The 26,063-nt window shown below is 53.0% G+C and overlaps 2 protein-coding genes and 1 pseudogene across 4 annotated transcripts; all 3 read left to right on the top strand.

Moving 5' to 3' along the window:
* Window positions 1-887: 887 nt before the first annotated feature.
* LOC147224673 (UDP-glucuronosyltransferase 2A1-like) lies at window positions 888-2,088 on the top strand (annotated as a pseudogene).
* A 1,036-nt stretch (window positions 2,089-3,124) lies between these two features.
* On the top strand, window positions 3,125-11,636 carry nptna (neuroplastin a). 3 transcript variants are annotated; one of them, XM_086162807.1, is made up of 9 exons: window positions 3,125-3,445; window positions 5,607-5,954; window positions 6,504-6,678; window positions 6,767-6,861; window positions 8,181-8,314; window positions 8,387-8,660; window positions 9,676-9,685; window positions 10,505-10,580; window positions 10,679-11,636. In XM_086162807.1, exons 1-8 carry the CDS (start codon window positions 3,361-3,363, stop codon window positions 10,563-10,565), a joined length of 1,182 nt encoding a protein of 393 aa, XP_086018933.1. In that variant the 5' UTR covers window positions 3,125-3,360; the 3' UTR covers window positions 10,566-10,580; window positions 10,679-11,636. The 3 variants fall into 3 exon arrangements, with proteins under 3 accessions (XP_086018933.1, XP_086018932.1, XP_086018934.1); XM_086162806.1 differs by having other exon boundaries at window positions 9,664-9,685; XM_086162808.1 differs by lacking the exon at window positions 5,607-5,954 and having other exon boundaries at window positions 3,138-3,445; window positions 9,664-9,685.
* A 2,505-nt stretch (window positions 11,637-14,141) lies between these two features.
* Window positions 14,142-25,963, top strand: LOC147224671 (potassium/sodium hyperpolarization-activated cyclic nucleotide-gated channel 3-like). The gene is made up of 8 exons (XM_086162786.1): window positions 14,142-15,045; window positions 17,466-17,889; window positions 18,192-18,353; window positions 18,719-18,937; window positions 19,787-19,933; window positions 20,230-20,470; window positions 22,438-22,602; window positions 23,027-25,963. The coding sequence occupies exons 1-8, from the start codon at window positions 14,468-14,470 to the stop codon at window positions 24,463-24,465; spliced, it is 3,375 nt and encodes a 1,124-aa protein (XP_086018912.1). The 5' UTR covers window positions 14,142-14,467; the 3' UTR covers window positions 24,466-25,963.
* The last annotated feature ends 100 nt before the right edge of the window (window positions 25,964-26,063 follow it).

The following is a 26,063-nucleotide window of genomic DNA, read 5'->3' as shown; positions in this document are numbered from 1 at the left end:
AGGAAGGTGCTGAGGTGGATGGATGGATGGAGGGGAGGAGGACAGGGAGTTGGAGGACAGGATGTTCTCCCTCCACAAGGTTGAGGCCTTCAGGCCATCCATCTACACGCGTATCCACCTGTCTGTCTGTCAGCATGCACTCAACTTAAAACACAATCCACTTGAAATAGAAAGTCCCTCAAAGCCTGCTCAGATTCCTGAGGCTAAAGTAGCATCCACGCTTTCTACCCATCTACCTATCTATCATCTCACCCATTTATGTCTCTGTCTACCTCTCCACCTTTCTATCTCTCTCTCTCTGTCTATTTGTCTGTCTGTGTGCCTGCATGCACTGTATTGATTACCACCACATGTAATACATCCTCACTGTCACTAGATGACACCAGACCGCCATCGACTCTGGCACCAGCACCCCACATGGTCCAGCCGGTCTCGGTACACGCATGGCGTTACTCTGCGTCACTTCTGCTCAGCGGTTCACACCTTATTTGCTCTTTCCGAGCTGCAGGCTAGATTCTGAATCTGTCTGTGCAAGACGATTCGCTTTTCTTGCCGCAGCGGATCGTGAAAGGCGCTGGTTCCACGGCAGTGGAAGAAAACTGTGTGTGTCAACTGGTGTTCGTGTCATGTTTTGTGGTGTTTGACCCACGCAAAGTGCAGACCGTCTGTGCACTTTAGATTGTTCTATCTCACGGAGGACGAGGTGTGACGTGCACGAGACACCATAACTGGTTGCAATGTGTATACATTTGCTTTCGTTTGCATTAAAATCATTGATTGTGCCTCGTTCCGCTAAGATTTCCACACGCGCTCTAGTTCGCAATCCTGTTTCAGAAATGCCAGAGGCTTGTTTTCATATATTTTGTAGGTGTGACAGTGACGCCAACATGGAGGGACTTCCCACGTCCTTGATCGTTGTTGTTTTGCTGCCGAGCGGACCGTCGGGTTCATCTGGGGGTAAAATCCTGGTGTACCAGTTGGTGGGGAGCCACTGGGTCAACATGAAGGGCCTCATCAAGGAGCTGCACTCCAAAGGCCATGCGTGCACACTGGTGTGGCTGCTGTTATGTCAGGGAATCGTCACCCTTTTACAGCTAGGTGAGCCTCCCCGGCCCTGCCAGCTCGGAACAGAGCTTCGACAGCTTCCTACAGAAGCAGCTGGAGTAAAAGCTCCAGGCTGAGGCCGCTTCTATCTGGACTCGCCTCTGGACCCGGATCCGGATGGCGCGGCTGGAAGTGGATCAATGTGAGGCGGACCACACATGGGAAGGCTCGTTTTCAGATTGCTCCTTCACCCCTAGGATACGCTCCCTTCTTTGCAACCACAACACCATGGTCATTTATTGATCAGATGATGTTCCTTCAGAGGATCCAGAACGTGCTGAGCTACTGCTTGGGCACGGACGCAATGTCCTACATCATAGGTCCTCACTAAAGACCACTGGTCGAGCACAATGTGGACTAATCCACGTTCTTCCTGGATGCTGACATATGGCTGATGAGAAGCGATTTCGTCTTCGAGTTCCCTCGCCCTACCGTGGCCAATATCATCTACATCGGCGGGTATCGGTGCAGGCCGCCCAGGGAGCTCCCCGCCCACCTGGAGGACTTCGACCAGAGCTCCGGAGATCACAGGGTGGTTATCATGATGCTGGGAACGCTGGTCAGGAAGCTCTCTTGGGACGTCACGGAGGAAATCATGGCCAGCTGCCCCAGACGGTTGTCTGGAGGTTCACGCCGCTGCTCCGCCTGGGAAATAACACCCTTCTGGTGGACTGGCTGCTACAGAACCACCTCCTGGGACATCCCAAGACCAGAGCGTTCATGACCCATGGCGGCACTAATGGCCTTCAGGAGGCCATCTACCACGGCATCCCTGCCTTAACCGTGTCAGTTACTATTACATTATCAGAGTTTGACATCTCCCCCTTATCAGAGTTTGACATCTCCCCCTTACAGCGGGAAGGTCCCTGGTTGGTTGGTTTCTATGTGCAGTCTTCATCTTCTCCCTGGGTCATTGTGGGGTTCTTTGGTCTAAAAGCGTGCAGCAGGTTCACCTCGGACACCAGGAATGGTCCTGACGTGTGAATGAGAGGGTGAACAGTTGTGTCCCTGTGATTGGTCCATGGTGAACCCCAGCCAATCACAGCTGGGATAGGCTCTCCTGCTGCAGGACAAGCGGTATAAATAATGAATGAGTTAAAATAGAAATGGAGGCCATGAGTCACAGGAAAATGAAGCAATAAGAAAGTTCACGTTCTCACAGAGGAGATGAGAGATGTTTTCGTCCTGGCTTTGAAGGACTTCACCTTTTTTCACCTTCATTTTGTTTCCCGAAAGCTCCCTGATGTGGGTTCCATCAGAACCCCGGAGCCTCCACAGGGAATGAAGTATGACAGAGGAACACAAACCCTCAGGACCAAACTTGGGCATTTTACGGCCGCAAACTACTATCTTCTAATATTTAACAAGTATTTTCAATCAATATTCCATTTAGACGTTTTTCCTTTTGTTTAATTTTGTATGGACGATTAGACACAAAATTAGGTCCGTACAATCATTAATGATTTTAAAGTTGCATTACAATGCCAAAAAAATTTTTTTTGTTCAATTGACATAATACTTAATTAGCATGTGCATAAAAATTAAAAAAGAAATAATTGCCCATGCAAAATATCGCCATCTATCGGACGGTAGAGGGAGTGCAGCCAAAAGAGCTCATGCATTGGCATCTTCAACCTCCTCCTCCTCCTCCTCCTCCTTCTTCTTCTTCTTCTGTTAAAGACAGGAAGCCATGTCTCCTCGCTGGAAAAGTCTCCAGGCCTAAATGACATTAGTTTGTGGGGAAATAGGATTAGAGGTGTCCTTTAAGCCCCACTGCTATAAGTAGCTGACCTCAAGTCCAGGAATACCAGTGACCTGCTGGACCAGGACCAGGACCACGTCAAACCACAGACAAACAGACGGTTTCTGTGTCCTCATAAACATGAATTCAATAAACATGATTATGGGATGTAACCCGCAGAGCCCCGTCGGAAGTGTTGGCCACCATCTTGTCCGGAGGTTAATTGATTCCCGCTCTTTCATTTACTCATCTATCGCGACGCATCCTCGCGAGATCTCGCGGGAATTAAAAAAAAAAAAAAGGAGGAAAAAAAAAGGTATTTCCCTGGATGCGGCAGGCTGAGGCGGAGCCGCGCAGGTAGCAGGACCCGCACGTCCCGCAACCCGACGTCACCCCTCCTCCTCCCGCACCTCTTTCCCCGCCTCCGCGTGGAGGCGCCCGTGATTTCCGCCCCGCCGCGTCGCGTCGCGTCGCGTCTCATCCCTCGCAGGTCACCTTCGGCGGCGGATCGGAGGATGGCAGCTCCCGCCAGCCGCAGAGCCGCAGCCCTGGCGGCCCTCGGGGCGCTGCTGCTGCTCGGCTGCGTCTCGGGCCAAAACGGTAGGAGAACCGGAACCGCTCCCGACGACGCCGTCTTCGGTTCGGGCAGGATGCACCTGTGCGGGATTGCGCACACGCATCGATTATCTATCGGTGGTGGTGGTGAGGGGGGAGGGGGTAGGCGACCTTCCGGACCGGACCGGACCGGGAGGAGGCCCGCCGCGTCCTCTGCGGGTTGGGCGGCAAGGACGGGATGGGGGGGGGGGGGGGGCACCGGGGAAGTTCGGAAATCTGCTACACACACGCACACACACATATACATTCACGCTCGGACCGGCGAGCTGGAAATAGCTTCAGTCCATTTTGCTGCATGCTTCTATTTTTAGATCCGTGGTGCTGCACCGGTTCCGGTCCTGGACTCCCACAACGCGGGCGGGGGGGGGGAGGATTTGCTCGGTTCCGGTCTGCGTGTGTGTGTGTGTGTGTGTGTGTCCACGTCTTGGATATCGGCTCCGGAGGTTTGAACCCCCCCCAGAGTGTGTGCAGTGAATACACACGGTGGTATATATGTGTGTGTGTGTGTGTGTCTGTGTGTGTGTGTGGGAGCTAGCGGGTCTGATTTGAAGCGAGGGTTCTGTACGGTACCGATAACAACTTGGCTGGAGGCTAGAGTCAGTGCGCAGTGGAGGAGGCGCAGCTCTAGTGAAGAAGAGTCTCCACACACTGGTTTATTTCTGGACCTCAGGAGGTTCTGGGCCACCAGGAGACCAATGGGTTCCTGCTTTTCTTCTAACTGGGTCCTCTCTGGGGGGTTCTACCCATGTTCTCCGTCCCCCTCCACTCTAAAGACATCCACTGGCTGCTTGAAGACTCAAAATTCTCCATAAGTCTGATTGGTTGAATGTTTGACAGCAGACCTGTCTGGTTAAGCCCCGCCCCCCCAGCCTCACACCAGCCATGATTGGTACAGCCAGAGGTCAAAGGTCAAGTGCATTCCAAACACACCTGAAGGTGATTCTAAACCAATCAGCAGCCAGGGCTGCTCGTTGTCCATGGAGACAAGAACATGGAGATACGATAAAAACTGCAGTAGTGCGCACGCAGACACACACACACACACACACACACACACACACACACACACACACACACGGTGACAGCGGCAGCGCCTCAGCGCTCTGGAGGTGTGGAGGAACATCTGAGGCGGCAGGCTCTGTCACTGGAGGAATGTGTCTGGTTCTGGACGTGTCATCCAGGATGATTCAGCGCTCAGCTGTGCGTGGTCGCGCTGGAGATCCGTCCTCCTTCACGCTGCTCTGGATGCTTCTATGGAAACAAGGGGTGGAGGGGCTCTATCACCATGCGCCCACACATTCTCCGAAGAGCAGGAGATGAAGCTTCAGGAAAACAGCCTTCGATCTCATGTGGATGTAGACCATGATGATGACTAAGTTCTCCTCCTCCTCCCCCCCAATGAGGACCCCCTCTCCCATCAGCCTCCCCCAGTCTGAGTTCTAACCACGTTCTCCAGCCTCAAGGACTCCTGGAGGACGTTGGGGTACGAGTGTCTCCCTGCAGTGGGTCTTCTCCCAGGAGGTGCTCCGGGAATAGCTGTCCTCCCGTTCCTCGGCAGACTCGAGCTCCCGTCTGCTCCAGAAGGCCTCCAAACTGGAGCTCTCCTTTAGATCTGTAGATGTTTCTTGGAAAATTCACCTTCTGCCAGGAGCAGAGTGGAGGTTTTCCTCCATCCTGGACTGCGAAGTGGACATTCTCCCTCTCCCTCCTGGGCCTGGAAGTGGGGTGAAGGTTCTTCTCCCTTCTGGACTCAGCAGTTGAATGGAGGTTCTTCTCCTCCTGTCTGGGCCTGGAAGTGGAGTGGATGTTCTCCTCCCTCTTGGACTCTGGCGTGGATGTTCTCCCCCTTGTCCCTGCGACTGGAAGTCAAATGTACGTTCTTCTACCTCCCAGACTCCCAGACAGTTGGTCGGAGGTTCTTCTCCCCCTGACTCCTGAACTTTGGAGTTGGATGTTCTCCTCCTGGCTCCTGGAAGTGGTGTGGATGTTCTCCTCAGTGTTCCCCACCCTCGTGTCTCACATAGTTTTACTTTTGTCAGCATTTCTTTATTTTGACTTTGTCTGATTTCTTTTCTTTCCTTTTCCTGCACTCTTCTGCACCCCCCCCCCTCCCCCACCCGGTGACCTTTGACCCTCCCGCCTCCAGCGGGCTTTGTGAGATCCCCCCTCTCTGAGACCAAGCTGACGGGGGACACCTTCGAGCTGTACTGCGAGGTGGTGGGTTCACCCACCCCGGAGATCCAGTGGTGGTACTCGGAGCTGAACCGGGCTGACTCCTTCCGCCAGCTATGGGACGGCGCCCGCAAGCGTCGGGTGTCCATCAGCACGGCGTACGGCGCCAACGCGGTGAGCGCGCTGGGCGTGTCCCGGCTGACGCCGGAGGACGTGGGCACGTACGAGTGCCGGGCCAGCAACGACCCGCGGCGCAACGAGCCCCACCTCAACCCGGCCAGCGCCTGGATCCGGGCCCAGGCCACCGTCACCGTGCTGCAGAGTGAGTGGGTCGCTGTAGAAGAACCCCACCTCCTGCTAGAACCCCTCCTCTCCCTCCTTAGAGTCCCATAGCTTCTTCTCAGTGTCCCCTCTGTGGTCGTTCACTCCACGCTGCAGATCTCCTCTGCAGCGGCCGGACCTCCTCCTAGGTAGCAGGGTAAAGTAGGTCAAGGTGCGTGAAGGAGGCAGAGCGGACCTGTTCCTCTGTTGCTAGCAGAGGCTGGACCTTGTGTCCGTCCACAGAATAGCCCTGACACAGTTCCTCGTCCTTCCTGGTTCGGCGTCCTGTCTAGAAGGACGGCGGAGAACCAGAAAACATGCTCCTGCAGAATTTCATTTTGGATCGCACACCTCTGTCTTCTGGTCCCGCTCGGACGCGGCATGACTCTGGCAGATGTTCTCCTCTTTCCGCACCGTCAAACCAAATATGAAAGGTTATTGATGGGTGTTTAAAACAGCCGCGTCTGTTCGGCCTTCGGGAGGTCCGGAGACCGTCTGGAGACCTTCTCCGACATCTCCTCCCGTTCCCGACGGACGTCTTCTCTTCCAGAGCCGCTGATCAGCTCCTCGGAGCACACCACGTTGCCACTGGAGGGCCACAGCCCCCCCCTCACACTGCAGTGCAACCTGACCAGCGCACACAGCCCACACCATGAGAGCTTCTGGATGAAGAACGGCGAGGAGATCCTGGACACACGCAGCCAGAACAGATACACCGAATACAGGTAATCACCGCCCCGTCCCCCCGCTGTGTGTGTGCGTGTTCAGGCTGTTAAATCCTGCACACACACCTGGCGTGTTTGTGCTCCACAGACTGAACAAACCCCGCGGAGATGACGCCGGCGTGTACATGTGCGTCTACACCTTCAAGGTCAGCCCTTCGGCCAACGCCACCATCGAGATCAAAGGTAGGCCTCCGCTTTAGGTGCCGTTTTGGGATTTTAGAAGGTGGCGGCTGCGGCTGAGCACCACCCGGCTTGTGGGCGCCAGATGGCGTCCTGTTCGCCTGATGGTGGGGGATTAGGGCGCCGGGGAAAATCTGGCACGTGTGCGGCAGTGCCGCAGCGCTCGGCCGGCCGGCCGACCACAACCTGCTGGTCAAAGCCTCGGAGGTGTTGGATGAACATCTCTATATATGTTTGAATTACAGGGTGAACGGTTGTATATCTATAAATGATGTACAAGTAAGAGAATTAATGGCTACATGTCTGTGATGTGCAACTGACAGAGTGAATGTTGTCGGTCTATATATGTGTGAATGAGGGTGTATTCCTTCATATGATGTACAAGTGGATGAATGGTTGGATGTCACACGTGCAAATGAGAGGATGAATTTGTGTATGTATATAGCATGCACATAAGTGAGTGAACAGTTGAGTCCTCACAATGTAAGAATGAGAGGGTGAATGGTTGTATGTCTCCATTTGTTTTTATGTCTTTGACGTGGAAATGAGAGGGTTAACAGTTGTTTTTCTCTATGTAATGAACAAGTGAGAGGTTGAAATGTTACATTTCTCTATGTGAGATGTGAATGACAGGGTGAATAGCTGTATGCGTATGACATGCACATATTAGGGAATCACAGGCTGAATGGTTGTACGTCTGTGACGTGCAAGTGAGAGGGTGAATTGTTGTATATCTCTGCATGATGTGTGAATGTTTTATGTGTGTGATGTGCAAATGAGAGGGTTAACAGTTGGATGTCTCTATATCATGTACAAGTGAGAGGGTGAGTGGTTGTATGTCTTAATGATGTGAGAATGAGAGGGTGAATATCTGTATTTATATGACATGCACATAAGAGAGTGAATGGTTGTGTCTATAGGATGTATGAGTGAGAGGGTGAATATTTTTTATGTCTGTGACGTGCGGATGAGAGGGTGAATGGTTGGATGACCTTATGATGAGTGAGTGAAAGGGTGAATGATGTGTGAATGAGAGGGTGAATTGCTGCATTTGCATGACCCGCACACAAGTGAGTGAACGGTTGCGTCACAATAGTTGAATGTCTTTATGACAGTGAATGGGTGAATGTGTGTTTCCCCGTGATTGAACCCCGCCTTCCGGCCAATCGCGGTTGGTGTGAATAATGAATGAGCGAATGATGAGTTCATTCAGTCATTCTGTGGAGACGGCAGCTGAAGTCAGGTGTGCTCCTCAGACCCGGACGGTTGAGATAAGGCCCGGCGTTGGCGTTGTCCTGAGTGGAGCTGTGCTTTACATGCAGCGGTGCCGGAGATCACGGGGCATAAGCGGAGTGAGAACAAGAATGAGGGCCAGCAAGCGACGCTCTACTGCAAGTCTGTGGGCTACCCTCACCCCGCCTGGTCCTGGCGCAAGATGGAGAACGGCGTCTATCGGGTAAACCTTCCCTGAGAGGCTGACGCCGTTCGCTATTTCGAACCCGGGTTCCTCACTCCGCTTTCTCCGCAGGAGATCGACAACACGTCCGGGCGCTTCTTCATCAGCAGCAGGGACAACTACACTGAGCTCAGCATCGTGGAGCTGGACATCAACCTGGACCCTGGGGAGTACCAGTGCAACGCAACCAACGCCATCGGCAGCACCGACGAGACCTCGGTGCTGCGGGTGCGCAGCCACCTGGCGCCCTTGTGGCCCCTCCTGGGTGTTCTGGCTGAGATCATCATCCTGGTCATCATCATCGTGATTTACGAGAAGCGTAAGAAGCCTGAGGACTTACAGGACGGTGAGTCGCTAGCAAGTCGCCAGAATCCCCAGCGGCGGCCGTGAAGGTAGAATGCAGAAAATAGAAAAGGCGAGTTTCCAGACCTTGAGTCTCTGCATGGTAATGATGGTTAAAGAGCACGGAGGTCTGCTCCGGTACTGCAGAGCGGGATTCTCTAGGCCGCTCCTTCGCCGCCGACACAAACACGGTCACCGGACTCTGCTCCCGGTGCACCACCGTTCAATAATTCAGTCTGAGCAGCTTGCTGGTGGTTCTGACCTGGCTGAGGGGGAGGAGCCAGCAGAAGGTCTGGACGTTCATCGGCTCCAGCTCGAGCATTCCCTCATTATCCTAGGGTTTGTATTCCTAAGAAAGTAGCACAGCACTGCTAGGGTTCCCAATCCTAGGAGTGCAGCGAGCTAGCAGTGATGCAGGCCGTCATTCCGGCGACCTTTAACCTCTGACGTGGCCTCGCGCTTGTTTACATGAGACATGCACTAAATGAGAGATGTCTCCGCCGTGGAACCCCAACTCGTTTATTTAAACCGGGGCGGCTTCGGCTGTTGAATATTTTAACGGACTTGTAATTTCTCCCCCTCCCCCCTCTTTCCCCCCAAATGGCATGACCAAAACCCGTGTCTGCGGTAAGTGTCGGATCGGTTTCTCCCAGCCTGCGTTCCTCGCCCCGTCTGGCCTGGTTTCTCTGTGTTTGGATTCCGGCTTATGAATTCAGTGCTTGAGATTTAAATTTTTTAATTTTTTTTTTTTTTTTTAAAGTAATTCCATCACACATTCAGCTGTTCACCCCCACCTGTCCACCACCGCCAGACGCAAACATGGCATGTGAATTTGCTCATCTCCTCAGTCCGTGCACGAGGACAGCCTTATGTTTGACTCGGCCTGTGTGTTGGAGCCTTGCGTGTGTGTGTGTGTGTGACACAGCATGACCTCAATGGCCGGTTTCTGGCAGCTTTCCTCTGACCTCTCGGTCCTCACGTCTCCATCTTCTCTCCCGCTGCCTCAGATGACGACCCAGCCGGACCAGTGTAAGTGTCCTCCTTCTCATCCCTCTCTGTAGGCCTCGCTCCCGGCATGTTCTCCTCAGAACCCCATATCTGGGTCGCACACAGCTCCGGGGCAAGCAGCATCAAGTAAATCAGAGAGAAAATCTCAAAAAAATTATAAGACTTGTTTTTTGGTGTCCAGAGCGTGCTTGTCCCGAGCTCCAGGTCTGGGGTTCTACTCTGCTTCTAGCAGATCTTTAGCCTTTACAACTCAACCGCTACTCAAATCTGATCACTGGTCACTTGTCAGCCAATCTCAGTTGAGGGGAAGGGAGGGCAGAACATGAACCGGAAAGGAACCAGGGCGTGCACAAACGTACGTCTCCTCTGCGAACCTAAAAACACTAAGACTGCATCTTAAGCTGCACAATGGGGCCTCTGGGTGGCAGTGTTTGCCAGTTCCACTGAGCAACTGGAGGAGCAATTTAACGCAACACACACGCACACACACAGACTTGTGTCAACTGTATGGCCTTTTTTGAAAAAAACAGATCATTTGCTCTCTTTTCGCTATTTTTAAGAAATTAAAAATTGAGCTAAAATTATTATTACGTATCGATTCTCGAAGGGGCTGCATGTTTCAGAAGCTGTAGTGGGGTTTCAGGAGCAGAAAGTGTCCCATTAGAAGAGTCTGATCCAGCGGTTCTTCTCCAACCTGCCCATCCTTGCAGCGCTAACATGATTTATCAAATGGGTGGCGTGTCACTGCATGCGCAATCCAGTAATTACTCATTTATTGTGGAGCTGTGGATTGATTTAGTGTGTGTGTGTGTGTGTGTTTGTGTGTTTCCTCCACCAAAGGAAAACCAATTCAACCAACAACCACAAAGACAAGAACCTCCGCCAGAGGAACACGAACTGAGCAGGCGTCTGCTGAGTAAGTCCTCCATTATTAATGGTGGGCGGCGGTCAGCTGGCCCAGTGCGTGATGTGGCGCCGCAGCGGCTCAGTTGATTGGTCCCTTCTCGTTCCCAGGTTCCGTCACACGCGTCCTGACCACATGAAGGTAAAGAGGAGCGGAGTCCACGCCAGGTGTTTGTAGAACTGAGCTGCCATTGAACATCTGCTGGGGTGGTGGGGGGGGGGGGTGGAGGCGTGAAGGTTCTGGAGATCATTATGGGAATGTTAACATTATAACCACGGTTACTGCATGCAGATGTTTGTTTTCTCGCCCCCCCTTCACTTCTACTTCCTGTAAAGTGACGCATGCAAAGATGGCGCCCAACTGTCCCGGATAGAAAAAGGCTTCTTCTCTTCGATCCTCTTCTTCTTTTGAAATTATTCTTCTTTTCTTCTCCGAGTGGCTTCATGTAGATAACCTGCACTGTATGTTATAGAGGGAAAAAAAAATAAAAAGTAAACAAACAAAAAACGCACACATTCTAGCAGTGTTAGAAAAACAAAACAAAACAGGACATGCCGACATATTATGGTGTGGCAGCCGTGTACAGTTTTCTCATTCTGCATACCATTTTCTAAGTTGTCCGATAATATCTACAACATTCAAAGGGCTTTGCAGCGTCCCTATAAACTAAGTTCATTGATTTCCTCTATGTTTGTACTGTATGTATTCAATCACTAACAATGTATGAACTTGCCATGAATATGAAGATTATTAATATGATCCCATGCACTTCAGTGTTGAGAATAATCCGCGTTAGTCCGACCTGCGGCGGCGGCCGGCAGGTCGTTTTCTAGTTGGATGTGTTGTACAGCATGGCTTCTCTCCTATGCAACTATTATCCACGTCACTATTCTGGAAAAATCACCGCGGCTTTTTGAGTTTTCTGTGACTGAGCTTTAAAACCAGTAGGATCAGCGTAGACCGCGTGGCGGCTGCATGAGCTCTGCAGGCCCGGGGGGGGGGGGGAGGAGCCCCCTGATTGCATTTTTAAAAATTAATATTTCAAAAATAAATCCATGGGGAAAACAATTGTGGAGTGTTTCTTTTTCAATCAGACACACACAAAATAGCAACACAGTGACAACTGGTGGTTGTAAGTGGATCTGACATCTAGGATTTACACTATAATCGCAAAGGGCCGTGAAACACACTTTGTTAACGACGGAGTAATAACACAGGTATTTGAAGAAAGAAACAAGGCCCGTGACTCTGAAGATGCCTCTTTTTAAAACATTTTTAAGCAGGGTAGTTTAGCAGGATGCGAGGTATCCCAGCTGGAGGTAGAGGTGTGCTTCCAGAGAAGAGTGGAATCAGACAAAAGATCCCTGAGTTTAATCCCACGGCCAGACGGTAAAATGAAGCCGTCCGTTTTATTCCCGGATCCAGTTTGTCCAATATTTAGCTGTGAAATGAGAACATGTGATTCGCCGGCTTGAACCGCAGCGGAGTAAACCCCGCGATCTTTCACCTCTCAGTGTCCGTGGATTTGATCACGGTTTGGATGTTCAGACGCGGGGGGGGGATGGGTGGCTGGGGGGGGACAGCCCTCAGATGATATTCCAGGGATGAGGTTGTATTATCTGTCAGGAGGATTATGGGTAAGTGGAGGTGAAAAGTCAAGCGTTCACTAAAAGAGCGATTTATGGGCGGGTCGGGTGTTGAAGGCCCGGTTCCAACCCAATGACGGATTCTTGACTCGACGCCCCCCCCCCCCCCCCAACCTTAATTAATCACAGAAACATCCGCAGGATGGAGGGGTGTATTTCCAAAATACGGCCAAAGGGGCGCTGTTTGCCCGGGAAAACCTGCAGGCTTGGCTTGGTCTATATTGGTTTATATATACGCTATTCAAAAAATCAAGAGAACACTAAAATAACACATCTTAGATGAATGAAATATTCTCATAAAAATACTTCATTCTTTACATAGTTGAATGTGCTGACAACAAAATCACACCAAAATGATCAATGGAAATCAAATGTATGAAACCGTGGAGGTCTGGACTCCAAATGTAGGTGTAAAAACACACAACGTTGATATAATGTCCTTAAAACAAGACCAAATAAATCCATGTTGCTTCCTAAGTGGACACTGATTTCACACTAGTGTGATTGACTTGGAGTTACATTGTGTTGTTTAAGTGTTTCTTCTATTTTTTGGAGCAGTGTATATATATATATATATTACTACTTTGACAATGTTTTTAATCTAAATAGGAAATAATCTGAAGTATTTTGGATTTAGTATTGTTAATTTATTTCATTATTTTGTTTTTTTATGAGTATATTTATTTACAAATGAGTGCACTCCTTCTGGAGGATCCTGAATTCAGTTACATTTAACTTTAATTTAGTTATCATTTTATTTCTTTGTCTCTACTTAATATTTCATTTTCTCCATCAAACTGATTCACGCCAGTGTTTACGCATGGATTTGTTGATTGTGGTGTTGATGATCAATTGTCTGCACTGCCGTGATGGTGCAGATGTTCAGAAGTAATTCTCCAATTCCATGGTTCTGGTTCTGCGGGGGGACCAGAGACTTCCCTGGTCCTGGTTTTGGATCTTCACTGTGTTGACAAGAGGTTCCCCTGTCCAGCCGTAAGGGTTCTTTGACCTCTGGAGCTGCAGCTTCCTGTTGTCATGGTGACAGGCGTGAAATGTTGAGGAACCCTGTCTGACGACCCTCTGGATCATCACAATTCAAAAATGGTGACAAAAAGCAGCTACATTGTTTTATTAGATGTTCAGATTTTTAACATTTTAATTTCAATCTATTTTATATTTCAATATTATTGTCAGAATAAGAATGCTGATCTGAGCTGGTCCTCTGATGTTCTCCTCACTGATGGAGGAGGCTGAAGGTCACGACCTCCAGCATCCAGTGATGACAGGAAGAGTGTGTGTGTGTGTGTGTGTGTGTGTGTGTGTGTGTGTGTGTGTGTGTGTGTGTGTGTGTGTGTGTGTGTGTGTGTGTGTGTTTGAAAACAGATCCACTGGGATCTGACTCTTGTTCCTCATGGAGCACCCAGCAGGAGTTATGTCTGGGTGAAGGTTGACTTCCTGTTTGTTGAGAGCCTCCGTGGAACACGTGGACATCCACCACAGCTGAAGACCTGAGGAGGCCTTCAGAACCGGAAGTCCACCTCAGTTCAGGAGGTTCTGGACCTCACTTGTGGAGCCCGTCCCGAGTGGGGGTGGGGAGCGGCGCTGTCATGGCAACCCAAATAGACCCCCCCCACACACACACACACACACACACACACACACACACACATACAAACACACTCCGTGGTGTCAGCGCTCCCTGACGTGCGTGCGTGTGCGTGCATGCGTGTCATCACCTCGCACGGCCGTGGGAGCTCCTGGCGTGGGAGGAGGTGTGTGCGTTTGTGTGTGTGTGTGTGTGGGGGGGGGGCGTGCTTTGTCATTGAGGACCTCAGCGCCCCCCCTTCCGCCCCGCCCCGTCCCGCACGCCGCATCCCCGCCGCGCTCCCGTCTGCGCGCGGGTTCAGCCGGCTTCCCGCGCCTCTCCGGTTCGGCACGCCGACTTGACGCGCGTGACGCGACGCGACACGACGTGAGCGCGGGAGCGGGAGCTCCTGCCGTGGACGCACCTCCGCGGCGGCGGTGCGGTGCGTTGCGGTGCGGGGGTGGAGAGAGAGCGGCGGGATGTCCCCGGGCGGTGGATCCGCTGCGGAAGCGCCTCTCGCCTGCAGCGGAGCCCCGACGGAAGCAGAGCAATGATTCATCCCCGCCGTCCTTAGCGCGCTGCTCTCCTCCTCCTCTTCTCCTCTCCTCTCCTCCTCTTCTTCTCCTCTTCTTCTTCTCCCTCTTCTCCTCCTCCTCTTCGGCTCCGAGATGTTCCAGTCCTCGTCTCGGAAGCGGCTGTCCAGCCTGCCGCAGAGCGACGACAAGGACACCTGGAGGAAGAGCATCGGGTTGCGGCCGCTGTCCCCCGCGTCCCCAGCCGGCAGCTGCGGGAGCGCCCCGGCGGCCTGGAGCGGACCCCCGGAACCGGAACCGGAACTGGAACTAGACGGAAAGAGCAACTTGAACGGGGACTGCCGGCTGCCGCTCCAGGTAGGAGAGCCGGCGGAGCGCCGCCGCCTCCTCCCGGAGTCGGACTCGGGCGCCGGGGAGAGTTTCCCCGGGGGCCCCGGGGGAGCGCGGCGGGCGGTGGAGGCGGCGGAGGAGGCGGGGGACCCCGGCGGCGCGGCCGGACGGGGCTTCGCGCCGGCGGGCTCCGAGCAGATCGGCACCGAGGACGAGCGGCTTTACCAGGCCGGGTTCATGCACCGGCAGTTCGGGGCCATGCTCCAGCCCGGGGTCAACAAGTTCTCCCTGCGGATGCTGGGCAGCGAGCGCGCCGTGGAGCACGAAAGGGAGCGCGTCAAGTCCGCGGGCTTCTGGATCATCCATCCCTACAGCGACTTCAGGTGACTCCTTCGCTCCCGCGGGAACCTCGTCCGCATGAGAGGGGACCTCCTGGACCTCTTGGACCTCCTGATCCTGGGAGGAGTTGAGCAGAAGATCTGCTCCGCTCCGTCCTGCTCTCAGCAGGTTTTCATCTCACCTCCTGATTTCCAGTCCTTCAGCTGAACAGAACTGAAGCTCAGACAGCAACGTTCTCCCATGTTCTCCCGCTGTGTTCTCCCACGTTCTCCCATGTTCTCCTATGTTTTCCCACATTCTCCTGTGTACTCCTACGTTCACCCACGTTATTATCCCATGTGCTCCAACGTTCTCCCATGTTCTCTTATGTTCTGTCATGTTCCCCCATGTTCTCCCATTTTCTCCCACTATGTTCTCCCACGCTCTCCCATGTTCTGTCACATTCTGTCACGTTCTCCCAAGTTCCCCCTTGTTCTCCCACATTGTCCCACGTCGTCCCATGTTCTGCCATGTTCTCCCGTCATGTTCTCCCATGTTCTCTTGTGTTTTCCCATGGTCTGCTCACCTCTGGCATCAGGGGTTTTTCAGGTGCTGCCCCACCTGGAGGCCCGTGTGTGAGTGTATGCGTGTGTGTGTGTGTGTGTGTGTCTCACTGCAGCGGTTTTACCTCCCCCCCCACACTCTTCTGAATTACAGTCTTGATCTGCTGAGGGCAGTGGATTACAGGGCTGGTGGGGGTTGAGCGGGGGTGGAGCAGGGTTGGAGTGGGGTAATCAAAGTAGGGTAACATGAACATTGGAGGTATTAGATGCACATCAGGGAGATTATTATGGCACAATTAGTCTAATGGAGCGGAGATGTTGTGGGGGGGTCGGACAGGAGATTGATGCCCAGCTGTTAGCTGGCTCCCGCCGTTCAGGTGCCGTCCCTCAGGGTTGACCTTTGCCCCCCTCAGACATGCTAACACGACGGCTCCAGGTGTGTGTTCACCCCTTCAGATAAGTATCTCCTCTCTGAATGTGATCCCTTTCCCAGCCATGCTGATTGATCTAAGCTCCTTTCGCCATTTTAAGCCTTTTTGTGTTCGCATTGCTCATACGCCCCCCCCCCCCCATCTGCCCCCCGGCTCTTCAGCGGGGCCGCACTTTGCCCCAAATCGTGTAAGATTCCTCCCTGGAGGTCCTCCGGGGGGAACCTGCCACCATCGGCTTTACGTTTTCAGATTACGGCGGCGGCTGGTCTGATGTTTGTGGGTTGAAGGCTGCGTGCGGGGGGGGGGGGGGGGGGGGGGGAGAAGGGGGGCAGGTGGGAGGGGGGGGTAATGCACTCTCCCCTGCAGGCCTTTTTTTTTTCTCGCTGGTCCAGCTGTTCAAGCGTCCTGCAGCGCGGTGACGTGCGCAGAGCTGTAATGCTAGCTGCTCAACATCTGGCCTGTGGGAGCGACTTCTGGAGATGACATGGATTCCCAGGAGATCATGGTGGATTTAGCCCGGGAGGGGACGCAATTAGGACCAGTGTGTCACCGGCGGACAGGGAACAGAAAGCTGATTAGAACAATGCCCCCAAACCCATGAGCTAAAAAGTTCTTGATTTTTTTTTTTTTCCGTGTTCTTCAGCTCTCGCCACCACCATCACTTACCCACGGATTAGATTCATTACCCTGTCCACCAGAGGGTAGAACCATCATTTAATCAGTGCCACGTGCAGTCGGTCTGAGTGCTGCTCGGAGCGCCCTCATCCATCTCACACACACACACACACACACACAGTCGCGTCCGCTCCCTCTGAGGCTTTGAGGAGCATCGGTGGATCGATCGGGCCGTAATTAGGTTTCTGGAACTGACCGGACGTGCCCGCACAAAAGTGTGTGCAAACACATGAATGAATGCATGCGATCACACACACACACACACACACACACACACACACACACACACACACACACACACACACACATGCTTCAGGCTGTGAGAGCCAAACAAGTGTTATCCAGGTTATTGACGCTCTGCTGAGCAGCTCAGTTCTGTCACTTTCATGGATCTGCTCAGTTCTCCAGCTGGGGGTGGGAGGGGGGTGCAGATCCGTTGATGACGTATACGTGTGTGTGTGTGTGTGTGTGTGTGTGTGTGTGTGTTCATTCTAGTTGCCTGTCAGTAAATGAAGCCTTTTTTTTGAGTAACTTCACCTCCACTGTGCAAACCCTACAAGTCCGAATATCTGCCACCCCTTCCTGGCCCACAGATGGTTTACTCCACAGTCTCCTCTCCATCTGTGTGGGCCTCAGTGCTCATGGGTTCCCAGAGTCACTAGAACCTGGGCGCCCAGATGTTTCAGCTGAAGATCTTCTGGAACCTGCTGGTATTTGAGGTCTCCCCTCAGCGGCGTGGCCCAGACGTTGGGCCTCTCGGGATCTTCTCCGGTCCCGTTGCCGGCGACTGAAGCTGTGAGTGTCTGCTGTCTCCAGGTTCTACTGGGATCTGACCATGCTGCTGCTGATGGTGGGGAACCTCATCATCATCCCCGTGGGCATCACCTTCTTCAAGGACGAGCACACGCCACCCTGGATTGTCTTCAACGTGGTGTCGGACACCTTTTTCCTGATGGACCTGGTGCTCAACTTCCGTACGGGCATCGTCAAGGAGGACAACACCGAGATTGTCCTGGACCCGCAGCAGATCAAGATCAAGTACCTGAAGAGTTGGTTCGTGGTGGACTTCATCTCCTCCATCCCCGTGGACTACATCTTCCTCATCGTGGAGACGCGCATCGACTCCGACTTCTACAAGACGGCTCGGGCGCTGAGGATCGTCCGCTTCACCAAGATCCTCAGCCTGCTGCGTCTGCTGCGCCTCTCCAGGCTCATCCGCTACATCCACCAGTGGGAGGAGGTAGAACCCCTGCCCCGCAGGAGATCACGGCGCGCAGAGTAGATTTTGGTCCGTCCCGGATTATCGCGCCTCCCGCGATCCGCTCACACGTTCGCCTCCCTCCATGATCTCCGTGATCTTCCTTTCTTCTCGTTCATAACGCCGCCAAAGCTGTATCCTCCAGGGGGGCGGCCATGACGCCCGCAGATTACCGCCCGCAAATCCGCCGCTTGCATGAGAGAAGTCCGACGTGGCGGAACGTGTTTACCCGCAGATGTTTGCTTCTTTGTTTGCTCCATTAACGGCGGTAATCTCCTCGGCAGGTCTTCCACATGACCTACGACCTGGCCAGCGCCATGGTGCGCATCATGAACCTGATCGGGATGATGCTGCTGCTCTGTCACTGGGACGGCTGCCTGCAATTCCTGGTCCCCATGCTGCAGGACTTCCCCCCCGACTGCTGGGTCACACGCAACAAGATGGTGGTGAGCGGGTTCAGGATCCTCCCGGAGAACCCGGAGAACCGGGCTTTGAGATGTTCACTCGACGCAACTCCCGATCAGGGCAATAATCTATGAATTTCATGAAGCTAGAGCAGATAATCAAGACTAAAACACAGAGAAGATCGGGACCCAAAACTTCGGCCCCGACTGGGTTCCTGCCTTAGTTCTTCTCCTTGGGTTCTCTCCGGGATCTCCATCATTGCTTCCCTCTCTGTGTTCTTCCCGGGTTCTTTCCGTTGGTTCTCTCCCCGTTCTCCTGGCCGGGTTTCCTTCAGGTTCTCGAGTGAAAATAAGGAGGGTACGGCATGTCTCCACTCTTCTTCTCAGCACCTTCTCCTCCTCCTCAGAACGACACATGGGGCCAGCAGTACTCCTACGCCCTCTTCAAGGCCATGAGCCACATGCTGTGCATCGGCTACGGCTTGTACCCCCCCATCGGCATGGCCGACGTCTGGCTCACCATCCTCAGCATGATTGTGGGCGCCACCTGCTTCGCCATGTTCGTGGGCCACGCCACCGCCCTCATCCAGTCCCTGGACTCCTCGCGGAGGCAGTACCAGGAGAAGGTGGGCTCCCGACATCTCATCTGACACCGCCTCTGCTGAGCTTCCGTGTTGGCTCCTTGGTGATGTCGAAGAGTTAAAAAAAGAAAACGCAATCATGTACGCTACCCAGTTAGAGATGAGTGCTGGATCAAAAAAAAAAAAGAGTTGTTTTTTTGCGTGCCTCTTGTTGGATACATCAGGTTGTATTAACATTTTAACAATATAGCATTATCTTTCGGCGCTTTTTCAAAAGCTGAACCGAGAAAGCAATACTTTTTTTAACCATATGCACAGGAGTTTGATGTTAAAATGTTAATAAGATGTGATTAAAAAAAACCCAAAAGAAACGCTCAAAACCTTTTTTTTCTTTTTGTGCGGATTCTCTCAAACTCTACTTTGTCGACTCTTTTTGATCCAGCGATCATCCCTAACTGGGTAGCGGACGTGCATGTGTTTTCTTTTTTTAACTCTTCCAAAAAATTCTCGAAACCTTATTTTTCAAACTCCTTTATGACGTTGAGCAGCGATCATGGCTTCCTTGAAGCATCTCAGAGCATTTGGAGAAAACTTCAAATACCTCAGATCCAGGGGCGGGTGGGGGCCGCTCGGGTACGCCGCTGAAGGACACCAGCCTTAATGTTATTAGCTACGGCCCTGCACACACACACACACACACCCGCACACACACACACACACACACACACACACAGGTCTCACAGATGGCCTGACAGTTAACATAATGAGGCACATCATAGTCCACCCCCACCTCCACCCACATCAATCAGATTAACATATTATATTTGACGTGACTTTGCATTTTTTTTTTGTTTGTTTTTCCCCCCTCCTCCCGTGTCCACCTCCACCTCCCAGTACAAGCAGGTGGAGCAGTACATGTCCTTCCACAAGCTGCCGGCCGACATGCGCCAGAGGATCCACGACTACTACGAGCACCGCTACCAGGGCAAGATGTTCGACGAGGAGAGCATCCTGGAGGAGCTGAACGAACCTCTGCGGGAGGTCAGACCCCAGAACAGGATGTTGCGGACGGAAGCGGCGCTGCGGGCGTGGAGGAGCGCGGCCTTCGCTCCATCATGTTAATAGTGGTGTAATCTGATTAGCGGGCGGCCGGAGAGCCGCAGAGCCTCATTAGCGGAGCGCTAAGCTGTTAACCACCCTGCTTTTATAATGATTGAAATGTTCGCATGTCAATTACCACTGCTGCCGGTGTGTGTGTGTGTGTGTGTGTGTGTGTGTGTGCAGAACCGTTGCCAATGCTTTAAAAAAAACAAAAAACAACCCAATTTCCTCCTCAGGAGATCATCAACTTCAACTGCCGCAAGCTGGTGGCCTCCATGCCACTGTTCGCCAACGCCGACCCCAACTTCGTCACATCCATGCTGACCAAGCTGCGCTTTGAGGTTTTCCAACCCGGAGACTACATCGTCCGGGAGGGCACCATCGGCAAGAAGATGTACTTCATCCAGCACGGTGTGGTCAGCGTGCTGACCAAGAGCAGCAAGGACACCAAGCTGTCGGACGGCTCTTATTTTGGAGGTGCGCCCCCCCCGGTCCATGTCTGTCCTTCAATAGCCGCGGCGGCGCAGCGCTAACAGCCCGCTTTGTTTTGATTTATTTTGCACAGGCACTCAGCAGATTAACCTCCGCCGACTATTATGGCGGTGGTGGTGGTGGTGGGGTGGTCCACATCATCTCCTTAAAAGCAGCGTGGGCTAAGAGCCGCACAGCTTTGTGATCCTCCATTCCATCTGTGGGGTTTTCCCTCTTTTTTCTTCTCCGGCGCCACATTTAAACCTTTCTCTGACCCCCCCCGCCCCCCCACCCGGCCGAAATCCTGATTGACAGGTGTCTTCCTCCAGCAGAACCAGCAGAACGTGTGGAGAACATGGGGGCGCGAGTGCATATGTGTGTGTGTGTGTGTGTGTGTGTTGGCGTCCACACCCTCAATATGTCCGCCCTGAAAAATATGTCTGCTCTTTTTTTTTTTTTTTTTTTTTTTTTTACAGCGCATTATTTTATTTTCCTGATCCGGCACGGCAGATGAGGTCAGGACAAACTGTAAGCCGCAGAAATTGCATTAAGTGCTCCATCTGTGGGTTCGGCCGCACCCACGGCTCCACCGCCAACACTCATGACGCTCCTTTCCCTCCTCTGAGCAGCCTGGAGGTCCTGGACCTGCTGCCTAACCCCAGCTCTGACCACACGGGTGCACCTTTAGATGATTGCTGAAGGTTGGGAGCAGAGGTTAGATCCTCCGTGTCCCAGACAGAAGGTCCCGCAGGGTTCCTTCCTGTGTGGAGCCTCCATATTCTCCCGTGGGGCTCCTCACGGTTCTCCAGGTTCCTTCCGCACTCCAAACACAGGCAGGAGCTTCATGGAGACCCTGCACTGAATGAATGAGTGAATGGTTGTTTGTCTATGTATGATACATGAATGGATGAATGAATGATGGTATGTCTCTGGATGAGGTATGAATGACAGGGTGAATGGTTGTATTTCTTTAAATGACAAGTTAAGGAATGAATGAATAAATGTGGTATGTCTATATAACATGGATGGACGGGTGAATGGTGGTATGTCTCTATGGGATCCATGAATAAATGAATGGCAGTCTGTCTCTATATGACGTGTGAATGAGAGAGTGAATGGTTGTATTGCTCTATAGGATGTGTGAATGAATAAATGAACGTATCACAGGTATGTCTCTATTTGAGTTATGAATGAGAGGGTAAATTGTTGCATGTCTGTATAGGATGTGTGAATGAATATACAAGTGAATGTCAGGTATGTTTCTATATAGCATGGATGAGAGGGTGTATGGTTGCATTTCTCTCAATGACGAGTGAATGGATGAATGGCAGGATGTCTCCGTATGATATATTGATGAGAGGGTGCATGAATGTATAAACGGATGCGTGAATGTATAAATGAATGAATGACAGCTATGTCTCCATATGAGGTATGAATTACACGGTGAATGGTTTTATGTGACAAGTGAATGAATAAATGATAGTATGACATGTAGGTGAAAGGGTGAATGGTGGGATATCTCTATATAACATGAATGAGAGAGTGAATGTTTCATGTCTCTATGGGATGTGTGAATGAATGAATGACAGTATGTCTCTATATGACATGTGAATGGTTATATGTCTATAGGATGCGTGACAGGAATGAATGGTGGTATGTCTCTGTAGGACATATGGATGAGAGGGTGAATAGTAATATGTCTCTATGATGAGTGACTGAGTGAATGAATGAATGGTGGTATGTCTCTGTTGGACATTGATGACAGGCTGAATGGCTGCATATCTCTAAGTGACGAGTAAAGGAATGAATGACTGAATGACATATGGATGGAAGGGTAAATGGTTGTACGTCTCTATATGTCTCCCTGTGATTGGTCCAAGGTGAATCCCAGCTGAGATTGGCTCCGCCCCCCTGCGGGCTAAACGGTGTGTTAATGAATGCATGAATGACTGCAGGTTGTCCCCTCCCCGCAGAGATCTGCCTGCTGACCCGAGGCCGGAGGACGGCCAGTGTGCGGGCGGACAACTACTGCCGCCTGTACTCCCTGTCGGTGGACAACTTCAACGAGGTCCTGGAGGAGTACCCCATGATGAGGCGGGCCTTTGAGACGGTGGCTCTGGACCGGCTGGACCGCATCGGTGAGTGGCTCGTCGCACCGCCAAAAATAGATGGAGATCTGGTTCAAGGCCTGGGGTTCTTCTGAAAAGATCTATTTGTGAGAAAAGTCAGGATGTCAAGAAGGTTCCCGGCTCTGGTCCACCGATGCAGTCCTTATGTTCTAGTCCTGCCTGTCCAGGTTCTACTGCTAGGTTTGCTCCATGTTGAGTTTCCATGTTCTCCTGCCTTCGTTCTCTCCGTGTTCTCCTGCCTGGGTTGTGCCCAAGTTCTCCGGTGAGCAGGTTCATTGAAGACCAAATTGTGAATAGGTGGATGAATGACAGCTGACCCGTGTGGGTTAAGCCCCGCCTCCGCCCCCAGCTGTGATTGGCTCCTGCGGCTCCAGGTGAGCAGAATTCTCTGTCCAGGTTGTGACTGAACGTCTCCTTTGTGTTTGTGGAACAGGGAAGAGAAACTCTGTTCTTCAGCATAAAGTCCAGCACCATCAGAGTTCTGGAACGCTGAACCTCCAGGAGAGCGAGATCATCCAAAGAATTGTGCAGCACGACCGTGACATGGCCCAGTGCACCCACCTGATCCAGACCAGCGCCGCCCCGAGCCTGAGCCCGGCGCCGGCCCCAGCGCCACCCACCCCGGTCATCTGGGCCCCCCTGGTCCAGGCGCCGCTGCAGGCGGCCGCTGCCACCACACCGCTGGCTCTGGCTCTGGCCCACCACCCTCAGCTGCCCCCCATCCTCTTCCACCACCCGCTGGCCCCCGGCTCACTGAAGGACCCCGCCATGCAGCTCGGAAGAGCCCACGGCGGGCCGCACAACTCCGGTTCTGGACCGGCTTCCCCCGCGAGTCCCATCAGAATCCGCACGGGGCTGGAGACCCCGACGCTGGCCCCCCTGAGGGTGCAGCACTTCTCCACAGGACCGCTGTCGCCGGGCCTGGCCTCGCAGCCCGTCTTCACCGGCGGCCTGCAGCCCCTGGCTGCTCTGCCTCACCCGACTCTCCCGTTCCCGACTCACCCTCCCTACTCTGGCACCGCCTCCGTCTTCCCCATCAGCCACACCACCATGTCCTACACCCGCGCCACTCAGTTCCACCCCCAGCCCTTCCACGGCACCATGACTGCCTTCCCTCACCCTGCGGGTTTACTCCAGCGCGGGAGGTTCCCAGCGCCCTCCTCCTCCTCCTCGCTGAGCCCCCTCATCTCCAGCTCCGTCAGCCCCATCCTGAGCCAGCTGCAGCAGACGTCCCACGCTGCCCCGAGCCTCGCGCACCTTCCCTTCATGGCCAATCCCCAGTCTGGCGGGTTCAGCCGTCCCGGGTTCGCGGCGGGCCCGGGGGCGGCGACCTCCCTGGTGCAGCACAGCCTGGCGGGCCTGCACTCCACGTTCCTGCCCCAGGTGATCCCCGAGCACTCGGCCCTGGCCTCGCTGGCCCAGTACGGCTCGGCCGAGGGCTCGCCTTGCTACACGCCCCCCGTCCACAGCCCCGCCCAACAGAGTCCCGTGAGGGGAAGGACAGTCACCACCGGCCCCCACAGCCCCACAATCCCCCAGACCTCATGCCCTGCCCCGGTGTCCTGCGCCCTCCGGAAGAGCGTGGACTCTCCAGTGGGGCTCCTTACCCAGGAAATACAGACCATCTCAGGCTCCCACAGCTCTCCACCCAGGGAAAGGCTTTTGGGCTCCAGTGAGTCCTCGGAGGGGGGAGCGGGGGGGCCCCGGCCCTTCCCTTCACCCATGAATGTCGGCAACCCTTACAGCCCGATGACGGGCCACGCCGCCCCCATCGGCAGGACACATTCAGGGCCCCTGCACTCCCCCCGCACCAGATCCCCGAGCATACTGGTGACAGAGCACAAACAGTCCAAACTGCCCTCCAACTTGTGAGGTTGAGACACACCCTCCTGTGGTGCCCGAACTGGAGGACGGGGACCTGCTGGAGGGCAGGAGCCTCTAGGAGGCCGGCCACCTCCTGGAGATCGGACCTGCTGGAGGACGGGTACCGCCTTGGGGATGCGTACCTCCTTGGGGATTGGGATGTCCTGGAGGATGGGAAATTCCTAGAGGATAGATACCTCCATGAGGATAGCAACCTCCTGGAGGACAGGAACCTCCCGGAGCATGGGTGTCTCTTTGGAAATAGCAACCTCCTGGAGGACGAGTACCTCCTTGGGGATTGGTATCTCCTAGAGGACAGGAACCTCCTTGAGGATGGGTACCTCCATGGGGATTGCAACCACATGGAGGTTGGGTACCTACCGGGGGATAGCAACCTCCTGGAGGACAGCAGCCTCCTGGAGAACTGGAACCTCCCCCGGCAGAGTTTGAGTACGAGCCACTTTTTCTGGTCCCTTTCCTAGTAGGAGGGTGTGTTATCCAATCTGGTCAGAGGTCGGTCTTTCCTTTCTAATGGGAGTGGACAGCGTGGAGATCACGGCGGACAGTAATGGATATTTTTCTACAGGATATCTCTTCTTTGAATATACTACCCTGTGGATGGGTACATATATATAATATTTATATATATACATATATATATAGCACCTGATCTCATATGTATTATAACCACCCTCTGTGATTTGTTACACATCCCGTATTAGTTTGTCCCGGACCCAGGTGTCCCCTCCGTAACCTTTTAGCTCCGAGGATTGGGTTACTGAAGGCGTGGTCCAGTTCTAAAGGAAAAACCAAAAAAACAACCGTCCTTTTTAACCCCCCACCCCACGCACTTTTGTCAGCTGGTATTGGAGGGCGGCGTGTCTTCCAAGGTACCGTGTGTGTGTGTGTGCGTTTTTTCTTTTCTAGTTCTTTCAGCAATATTGCACGGGGCATCAAGAGCCGGTATCTCCTCCAGATGCCCGAGGTGATGAATGTAATGTCTGTCTGAGAGGGGTCGCTGAGCCCGGCTCTCCTCGGCCAGGGGAGATCCAAAGCCGATCGATAACCCTGTTTTTTTTTTTTAAAAAAAAGAAGCGATTGCGGATTAATACGCCGAAAAACCTACAATGATGCACTCCAATCGATCCAAATGTCTCCTGCACGATCAAAGGGCTACAGCGCAAGATCACCTGGACACTTTTACCTCTTTCCATGTGACCCGGGTGCGAGGTCGCATCCTTTCTTACACCAGACCTTCCAGTCCTTTTTAGTTGATGTTCACTTCCCTGTGTGAAGATGATGCATCTGTGTGTGTGTGTGTGTGCGTGTGCAGGAGAGTGGACGTGTACACACTTGTATGTGTGTGTGTGTGTGTGTGTGCGTGTGTGTGCGTTGGACTTTTTGAACGTTGCTGCCTTTGAACCTCAGAGTCAGAGGAACCCGTCACCTTTGTCTGTTAGCTATATTTGATTTTAGCTATTCAATTCAATGCAATAAAACTGCACGGTCAGCAGAGCTGCTCCTGCCTGGTGGTCACTTTTATGGGCGTCCAATGACGGGGTGAATGGTTGGATGTCTCTACATGTGGTGCTGGGATTGGTTAAATC

Source organism: Fistularia commersonii, chromosome 17 (genome assembly GCF_037954325.1).
Source record: "Fistularia commersonii isolate RoL2024-O1a breed Wild chromosome 17, RoL_Fcom_v1.0, whole genome shotgun sequence".
Classification (NCBI taxonomy): domain Eukaryota; kingdom Metazoa; phylum Chordata; class Actinopteri; order Syngnathiformes; family Fistulariidae; genus Fistularia; species Fistularia commersonii.
The sequence above is the reverse complement of the archived record's forward strand: the minus strand, read 5'-3'. Positions and strand labels throughout refer to the sequence as shown.